At 43.5% G+C, this 9,794-nt stretch overlaps 2 protein-coding genes across 2 annotated transcripts in view; one reads left to right on the top strand and one right to left on the bottom strand.

The window, feature by feature from the left end:
- Positions 1 to 1,050: 1,050 nt before the first annotated feature.
- Positions 1,051 to 1,824, bottom strand: LOC123987983. The gene has a single exon (XM_046286552.1). The coding sequence runs from the start codon at positions 1,822 to 1,824 to the stop codon at positions 1,051 to 1,053; it is 774 nt and encodes a 257-aa protein (XP_046142508.1).
- Positions 1,825 to 8,811: 6,987 nt separating this feature from the next.
- LOC123987984 overlaps positions 8,812 to 9,794 on the top strand; it is a 3,547-nt gene continuing 2,564 nt past the window's right edge. The window contains 2 exon segments of the mRNA XM_046286553.1: positions 8,812 to 8,831; positions 8,929 to 9,364. Of these exon segments, the coding sequence (XP_046142509.1) occupies positions 8,944 to 9,364 (421 nt within the window). The 5' untranslated portion in view covers positions 8,812 to 8,831; positions 8,929 to 8,943.

Here is a 9,794-nt window from a genome sequence, read left to right on the forward strand (position 1 = left end):
GAAAACCGGGCCTGACGTAGGTCGCGAACGAACGGCTCTGCACCCCGTTGGCATAGCACAATAAAAAAACTGAACTTGTCGTGACTCGTGGCAATTTCGTAAGTTGCCCGAACGTCGTGTTAAATTCAAACTTAATTTTCTTTAACTAATTGTCCCTTTTTGGTCTCCGAAAAGAAAACGATGAGACCAGACGATAAAAAATGTTTGCCCGAAACGATGGCGATATAAAAAAAAAACTATTTTTGATCTTAAGTACTCTTCCTGGTCCGTTACGAAAACTTGCACGAAGCAATGAAAAAAGGCAGAAGTTGTGAAGAAGATGTCGAGAAAAGTGAGTGTCCTCGTCGCGTTACGAGCGCCGCTATATCACCTCTGATGGAGATGTCGAGTTGGGGGACAACGCGCTGATTGGTTTTCCTACGAAAAGTCAAAATTCCAATCGGCGTGTCCCCCTGAAAATCGGTCCCACCCTCTCTAGCGCCCTTAGCGCGTCTTCGTCTAGAGAGGGTGGGGCGATGTCGGTGAGTGCACGAGCACCTCGAAAGTCCGGCTACGCCGGGGTTTTTCCATCCAGGTTGACCCTCGAAGGCTGGGGTACCGTTACGGAGTACCGAAATTTTAATTTACCCTTCGGAAAGACCAGTTTATAAGATGAGCGGAGCTATTGAGGACGAAAACGAAAACTAAAATCGGACTCTATTGTTCAAAAAAGGTAAACGGTTATTGCCCGGAAATGCTAAAATGCCTAAACTCAAAAATAGCTTTTCGTCGAAGAACTGTCATAAACTTCTTTAGAAATTCTCGTACATCTGTTCCGTTGAACGGTCGGAACATGCTCCCCCCGTTGATCAGCCGAATTGATCAAGACTCGCGAACGTGATTATCTAGAACTGTTAGATTATCGCGAACTATTTATCTAGACTTGGAAGAGTATTAATCTGAATACGCGCGCAAAGATTATAATATAACATACCATACTATACTACTTATACGATAAAGATTATAGTTCCTAATTAAAGTTCGATTAATATTCGTTAATATTACGACACGTTACACCACTTCTTGAATTGGCAATAGCGCCAGTTGCTTCACGTTCCGTTTATAGATGCCACTGGGCCCTCGTACAGTGACCGCTCGGATGACGTCGTCCTGTCCGGGATGAACCTCTTCGATGCGGCCGAGATGCCATTGTAGTGGTGGTAGATGGTCATCCTTCAAGACCACCAGGGATCCCTCCTTGATATCGTGTGACCCCTTGGTCCATTTTTGGCGAACGTTTAGCTGGTGAATATATTCTTTATACCACCTGGACCAAAAATTCTGCTTCACCTTCTGAATATGTTGCCATTTCGAAAGACGATTGGAAGGTATTTCGCTGAAATCAACCTCGGGCATACTCGTTAAAGAACTACCAATCAGAAAGTGTGCAGGTGTTAAGGCTGATGGATCATTTGGATCAGAGGATAATGGAGTAAGAGGACGAGAATTGAGAATCGCCTCAATTTCAATGACGAACGTGTTGAATTGCTCGAACGTGAACAATTCTTCACCGACGACGCGTTTTAAATGGTGTTTAACGCATTTCACCGCAGCTTCCCACAAACCACCAAAATTGGGAGATAAGGCTGGCATAAAATGCCATGAAATTCTCTTATCGGTGAGAAAGTGTCGAAACTTGTCGTCCTTTTGAAACGTCCGATGGATGTCGATGATTTCGTTGCTGGCCCCAACGAAATTTGTTCCATTATCCGAATAAATGTTCTGACAGATTCCTCTTCGCGCGATGAATCTTTTTAAGGCGGCAATAAACGCTTCGGTGGTCATATCGCTTACAACCTCGAGGTGTATGGCCTTTGTCGCAAAACAAATGAAAACAGCGATGTAAACTTTGACTCGAGAGCGGTTTCGTACTCGTCGCTCTTTAATATAAAACGGACCACAATAGTCTATGCCACAATTGGAAAAAGGTCTACTTTCGGAGACGCGCGGAGCAGGTAGATTTCCCATTATGTACCTTGTGGCTGGAGGGTTCAAACGGAAGCACCTGATGCATCGACGGATAACCTTTCGTACGGTGTTTTTGCCGTCAATGGGCCAATATTGCTGTCGAACGGTATACAGAGTTGAATTTATTCCAAGATGATAACCCTCCAAATGAGCGTTCCAAACAATCAAATCGACAACGTGATGATTCTTCGGTAAGAGTATCGGATGTTTTTCTTCAAAGGGTATCGTTGAATACTGTAGGCGACCTCCGACCCGAAGTATGCCCCTTTCATCGAGAAAAGGGTGTAATGGTAAAAGTTTACTCGATGATTGTAATCCGGATTTGTTTCCTAATTCTTTTATTTTTTGTGCGAAAGAAGAAGATTGGACCATTTTGATGATTTGCTCGTTCGCGTTGCGAATCTCTTCGATCGATAGTGGTCCCTTATGTTTAGGTGTCGCGCGAAATCTCAAACAATATGCCACTATTCTTCGAAGTTTTTTAATACACGAGTATCTGTTTAAAATTTGATCATCCTGATTAACGGCGGTTGCGAAGCACGCAAGCGGTCGCGTTTCCAGAGTTTCAGGCATAATCGCGAATTTAGACTCTGGCCAAGTCGAATCGTCACTGGCGAGCCACTGTGGTCCATGACGCCAAATGGAGTCTGCGAGGAACTGCGACGGCGATTGTCCTCTTGAAATCAGATCGGCTGGATTATCGGCCGATTTAACGTGTTTCCACGCGTTGATGTCGGTTTTCGATTGTACCTCCGTGACGCGATTCGCTACGAACGTTTTTAATGTCGAAGGTTCCTTATTAATCCAATTTAAAACAATTGTAGAATCTGTCCAAAATGTACTCGTGTCGAAATTCCGTAACGTCGCTTTCGTAACCGTATTGTACAAAGAGGAGAGGAGTACAGCTCCACATAATTCTAAACGAGCAAGACTGACTGTTTTCAGTGGTGCAACTCGCGATTTTGCACACAATAACTCCGTTTTAATGTTTCCGGATTTGGTCACCGTACGCACGTAAATGCAGGCACCATAGGCTCGCTCGCGTCGCAAAAGCCATGTAGCTCAGTCTTACTTACACCGTGTTGTAAAACGTGTCGATCGAATGAACAACTGTTTAATAAATTAAATTCTGCCGCGAAAGTAATCCATTCTGTATGAAGATTGGCTGGCGTCGCTTCGTCCCAGTCCAATTGCAGTTGCCATAGACGCTGCATTAAAATTTTTGCCTTAATAATGACCGGCGCAAGTAACCCTAACGGATCGAAGATTTTTGCAATCGATGACAAAATTGTTCGCTTCGTTACCCTATTTGTCACTATCGGATCGATTGTATATAGGATTTTATGGTTTTGCGCATCCCATATTACACCAAGGGTCTTGAGAGTGGAATCTCCTAAGAATTTCTTGCTGATCTGTGCTTCGTCGAGTCCGGAGAGAAGCTGTGGCTCGTTCGAAGCCCATTGGCGAATATTTAATCCTCCACGTTTGAGGATATCGATGATTCCATCTCGCAAGGTCATAGCCTCTTCGCAGGTGTCTGCGCCCGTGAGCAGATCATCAACGGAAAGGTCCTGTTTTATAACTCGTGCCGCCTCTGGATTCCCGTTCCCCTCGTCGTCCGCGAGTTGGTGGAGACATCGAATCGCGAGGTACGGTGCAGATGTCAAACCGAAAGTGACCGTGTTCAAATTATATGTCTTGACCTTGCCGTCATCGTTGCGCCATAGAATTCGTTGATACCGACGATCTTCGGGTCGTACAAGAAACTGCCGGTACATTTTTTCTATGTCGCCAGTCAAGACATAAGCGTGCATCCGAAAACGAATTAATAATAGAACAATGTCATCCTGAATAGTAGGTCCAACCATCAAGGTGTCATTGAGTGATAGGCCGCTACTCGTTTTGGCCGACCCATCGAAAACGACACGGACCTTTGTAGTTGCGCTTGAAGGTTTTATGACCGCGTGGTGAGGCAGGTAGAAACTGTCTCGTTCATTCGGTTGAACTTCGCTCATGTGTCCAAGATCTTGGTATTCCTGAATTATATTGGCGTATTCGCATTTTAATTCCGGTTCACGATTGAATTTCCTTTCTAACGATAGAAAACGGTTCAGGGCACGCGACCGAGACTCGCCCAATTGCGTATATTTCTCGTTAAAGGGTAATGCTACAATATATCGACCTGATTTATCCCGCTTGGTGTGATTCCGAAAATGCTCTTCGCACTCTTATGCCTTGTCGTTGAAGTAGATAGACTCCCCCCGATGATCCATCCGAATAATGTCTTCTGGAGTATCAAATCGGTTTTATTAGATGGAGAGACATCTATTTGACCGACGCTCAAACATGCTAAGGCCGTACCGATGCCTAAGAGCATGTCGACGGATGTTGGTCGGTGAAAGTGCGGATCGGCTAAATTGATATTCGCGGGAATCGGAATTTTACCGCGGTCAATTTGCTGATCTGGTATCGGTCCTGAGATTCGCGGTATCGTAATGAATGTCAGAGTTCTCTTGAAATTGGATAATCGGGATTTAATGCTGGTCGAAACGATCTGTGTGGTTACGGTGCTTAATTGATTTAAGGCTTCTATTGTCGTTGTGTGTTGTTTCGCCGGAAGTCTTAATTTCGATGCTAGATCTTCCGTGATGAAATTTGCGTTTGAACATGTGTCGATTAACGTCCTACATTCGATTGGTTTTTGATCGCGATCCATAACAAGAATTATCGCGGTAGCCATTAACCCGTGCGCAGGTACGTCGGTGACTAACGTAGCCCCGTGTTCAAAACGCGAATCCGGTGAAACCCTCGGTCAGATTCTCGTTGCCGTGGTCGGTTGCGTGTCCTAATGCAGCTTCGTGTTATGCGCTTGATTGCAGACGCGACAATTTCCGAAGTTACAATTTTCCGTCGGATGATCGGACCGAAGGCAATTCATACATAGTCGTGCCTTTTTCGCGGCTTCGATACGTTGTACGACCTCCATCTCAATGAATTTTGGACATCGATACGCGGCGTGTTGTCCAAAACAAATTTTACAGTCGTTCTCGGCGACAGATCTCTTCGTTCGGGAAGATGCTGACTCTACGTTAGCGGTAGCAGTCGATTGATGTGCTTGAATAATTGGCGACGTGCGTGGACTTGGTTTGTTCGTTACGAAAACCTGCTGACGATTATGCGAAGGGGACGCGCGTGAACGCAAATTATATGAACGCGGAGGAGTTGATCGTGGTGTTATATTTTCCGGCAATTGATGCGATCGTGGTTTAACAGTTGCCGCTTGATACTCCTTTGTTTGATGCGATGCGTTGTGTAGATATTTGAAGATATCATCCAACTTCGGTACCTCGGTGTTATTTAAAGTGCGTTCCCACGTCCGTCGCGTATCCGGTCCCATCTTCGAAATTACGATGCTCGATAGCAAATCGTTTGCTATATCTTCCCGCGACCTACCTAATGCATGCAACGATCGAATGTGGAGTTGCATGTGATTCGCGAGGTCTCGAATTGCCTCCGAAGAATCGTCAGACATCGCGGGTGTATCTCGCAAAAGGGCGGCGTGACGCAAAACGAGTGCCCGTTTATTGCCGTAAATTTCAGACAAGTGATTCCACGCAGCATCGTAATTATCCTCGGTAATAGTAAAAGCTGCGATAGCGTCTTCAGCTCGTCCGGACAATGAAAGTTTGAGATAGTGTAACTTCTGAATGCGACTCAGACCCGGTTGTACATGTATTAAAGTATTAAATGCGTCTTTAAACGTTACCCAGGTTTCGATTCGGCCGTCAAATTTCGGAAGATCGATTTTCGGTAAGTGAACCGGCAATGAAAACATCGATGACGATGGCGCTGGTGATCCTCTTAACATCGGATCGATTGGCAGCTGCGGAGATGGAGTTGCGGATCGCTCAAAACGTTCTAACAATACGATCGCGTTGATCTAACAATACGATACGTCGTCAAATTGATCTGTCGTAGTTTGACGTTCGTTTTCGGCTTCGTCAAAATTGTCGATAAGAGCTAATTCGTCTTGAACCGCGTTGAAAGTTTCGAATTGATTTCGCAACCTCTGTATCCGTTCCCGCAATTTTACGCGTTCCTTCACAGAATCTTGAAATGCGTCGATGTAATTCCCAAACATCGTGCATTGGGATTTAAAAATTCGTCGTTTTTGTTTGAGATCCCGAATGCGTGCGTTCGTTTTATCTGACGCGCTCGTGCTTCCGGTTGGCATTTTATCGAGACGGAGAGATTAAGGATAACAAACAAAGAAGGACAAAGTATAACGAGATAGGTTCTGATTGGTAATTCGTGACTAACGAGCCTACCTTTGGCTGATTCTGCGTGCTGGAGTTGTCTTGGGCTCGAGCTGTTGCCGTCGACGGGTGCCACCGGTTGTAAATGGCTGCACAGCTTCCAGGCACTGGATGTCCAACTGCTGAGGTCAGATCTTGACCGATGATCTTCCTTTGATGTGAAACTTCCAATCAGAGCTGCTCCGTGTCAGATCTGTTGCTGTGTGGTCTTATTTCACCACAATTTATTGTCTTTCTTTACGTAACGAAAGGATCCGTACGTCACTGTACACTGTCTATGCACTGCACTTCTTAGATCGCGGATCCGGCTCGAAGGACCATATCGTGACTCGTGGCAATTTCGTAAGTTGCCCGAACGTCGTGTTAAATTCAAACTTAATTTTCTTTAACTAATTGTCCCTTTCTGGTCTCCGAAAAGAAAACGATGAGACCAGACGATAAAAAATGTTTGCCCGAAACGATGGCGATATAAAAAAAAGAACTATTTTTGATCTTAAGTACTCTTCCTGGTCCGTTACGAAAACTTGCACGAAGCAATGAAAAAAGGCAGAAGTTGTGAAGAAGATGTCGAAAAAAGTGAGTGTCCTCGTCGCGTTACGAGCGCCGCTATATCACCTCTGATGGAGATGTCGAGTTGGGGGACAACGCGCTGATTGGTTTTCCTACGAAAAGTCAAAATTCCAATCGGCGTGTCCCCCTGAAAATCGGTCCCACCCTCTCTAGCGCCCTTAGCGCGTCTTCGTCTAGAGAGGGTGGGGCGATGTCGGTGAGTGCACGAGCACCTCGAAAGTCCGGCTACGCCGGGGTTTTTCCATCCAGGTTGACCCTCGAAGGCTGGGGTACCGTTACGGAGTACCGAAATTTTAATTTACCCTTCGGAAAGACCAGTTTATGAGATGAGCGGAGCTATTGAGGACGAAAACGAAAACTAAAATCGGACTCTATTGTTCAAAAAAGGTAAACGGTTATTGCCCGGAAATGCTAAAATGCCTAAACTCAAAAATAGCTTTTCGTCGAAGAACTGTCATAAACTCCTTTAGAAATTCTCGTACATCTGTTCCGTTGAACGGTCGGAACAGAACTGATAGAACATTTTTAGTCGTTTGGAATGCATACGGAACCTAATCTCTTGCCGTCTGTCATAATGTAAAAAAGGAAATTCTAAGGATTCTAAATAACAAATAAAAATGTTTGAATTGGAATAATTAATAAACGTTTGAATTGGAGGCTACGTTAATGATGAAAAATTTGAAAGCAATTTAAATGAAACTTACCCATTCGTTCTTAAATTAACCTGCTACACTGAAAGCAAATAATTCCCATTAGGTCACTGTTTCGATGCTGAACATTCGACGAGGAAACACCTCGCCTATTATTCATACCTAAGTGCAATAAATGAGGGGAGTTCACTGACCCGACCATGAAAATAGCTATTCCACCGAACGTATACCCTTGTCGAAAGGTTGAGACCGACACAGTGACCAGGGGTCGGAAACTCTCACTGATTTTCTTGGCTTTTCAGTTTTAGTTCCCTGATGACGGACAGTACGTAGATAGCGCTACTACGACGACAATCAGCGCCGCCTACATTGGCGTCGTTTGGCGTGGTTTGGCGTCGTAGCGTCATAGCATCATAGCGTCCATTTTGGTGGAGTCCAGTGGTGTTGTTAAACGTGTTTCCTATTAGTAACTGAGCATAACTGAGGTGATTCATAAAATGGTTCAAGCGTGCTGCGTTTTAGGTTGCCCATCACGGCACGATGTGCCAAGCCATTGCTTTCCATCTAATTCGGAGCAGCTCGAAAAATGGAAAAACGTTATTCCATTTAGAATGGATGTGTGGAGTCTGAAAGATTTTAAGAAATTCAGGATTTGCTATTTGCATTTTGCTGAGGATGATTATAAATTGGGATATGCACAGCGAAAATTAAAAGATAACGTTGTTCCATCGTTGAATTTAAATGGATATTCTGAAGAAAATCCAAGTATAAATGCATCAGTGCATGATGTGGCATTAAATATACATACACAACACGTAAGTATTGTTGCACTGTACAAAATATTATAAGCAGCACAGTTTACTGTTATAAAGAAGATTTTTTATTTATTATTGGTTAAAAAGTATAAGAGTATAATATATTTTAGAATATTATGGAAGATGTACATGAGGAAAGGAATGATGATGTCCTTACAGAAAATAAGAATATCTCTTATGAAGCTGGCCCTAGCATAAGTTCTACACCCAAACGTAAGAGGCTTCGGTTATTACAGAATAATGATTCTGAAATCGATTTAACACCGAAGGCTGCGCGGCTGTATAACATAGCGACACAAATTCGAAGAAAGCAGCTAAATGTATCCAAAACATTAATTGGGTACAGAAAAAGGTTAAGAGAAGCTCAGAAGTGTACTGAAAGTACAGTATTTTTAAAGCTTATGTCTACTCTTTCTAAACCTCAACAGCTATTTCTTAGCATGCAATTTCGCAATTCTGAATATAAACCTCAAGTATGGCAAATTATATTTATATTTGCTTTTGTATTATATTTCATACTTTATTTTCATTAATATTTCATTTAATTACTTCATTTTTTTATTATTGTAGGGAAGAAGATTTACAATGAAAGAAAAAGTTCTTGCGTTGGCATTATACAAGCAGTCTGGAAGGTGTTACAGACTATTAGAAAGTATATTTCACCTTCCGTCTGCAAGATCATTGAGGCAGATCTTAAACAGAATTAATGTCAATACAGGGTGCAATCAATTCATATGTCGACAACTGCAGGAAAAAGGTACAACAATGAGCAGCATAGATAAAGTGTGTTGTGTAATGTTTGATGAGATGGCAATACAACCCCACGTTGAATACGATCCAGTATCGGACTGTATCGTGGGGTTTGAAGATTGTCAGACTATAAGAACGATGAAATACGCAGATCATGCGTTGGTATTTATGATTCGAGGTATACATACCGGGTGGAAGTTCCCTGTTGCATATTATTTTACGGAAAATCAGGCAAGTACCGCACATTTAGTACAATGTGTAACCATATAATATGTTACATACATATATATATTCGGATCAGTAGGGGTATACCCCTTAAACGACAATGATTCCCACTCGCCCGAGATGCGTGCGCATCGATCCCCACGCGGTATCGATCCCTACCTAGGAGATCGAAGGAGGTCGATGCAGGATCGATGATCAGGCACTCTACGTTCGATAGCGCTAGCGTTAAGACGCGAAATACGAGGGTCCGTTGGGCGAGAAACGATACGCGAAGACGAGTCAAACAGACTTAGTACAATCGTCAAACTGCCGATCTACTGTCTTCGTGTATGCGCCTCAAACCGAGGAGTCATGTGCACAAGCTGAGCCGCGGCATTGCTTCAAAGGATACCCGTTCGCGAATAACGAAGGTTTCGTCGTAGTAGTCAAAATAAAGAATAAATTACATCTAAATTCTTAAG

This window comes from Osmia bicornis, chromosome 7 (genome assembly GCF_907164935.1).
Source record: "Osmia bicornis bicornis chromosome 7, iOsmBic2.1, whole genome shotgun sequence".
In the NCBI taxonomy this organism is placed as follows: Eukaryota; Metazoa; Arthropoda; class Insecta; order Hymenoptera; family Megachilidae; genus Osmia; species Osmia bicornis.

Excerpts from the sequence above, each read along its gene's own strand:
- LOC123987983 (XM_046286552.1), bottom strand. The coding sequence starts at position 1,824 with ATGACCACCGAAGCGTTTATTGCCGCCTTAAAAAGATTCATCGCGCGA.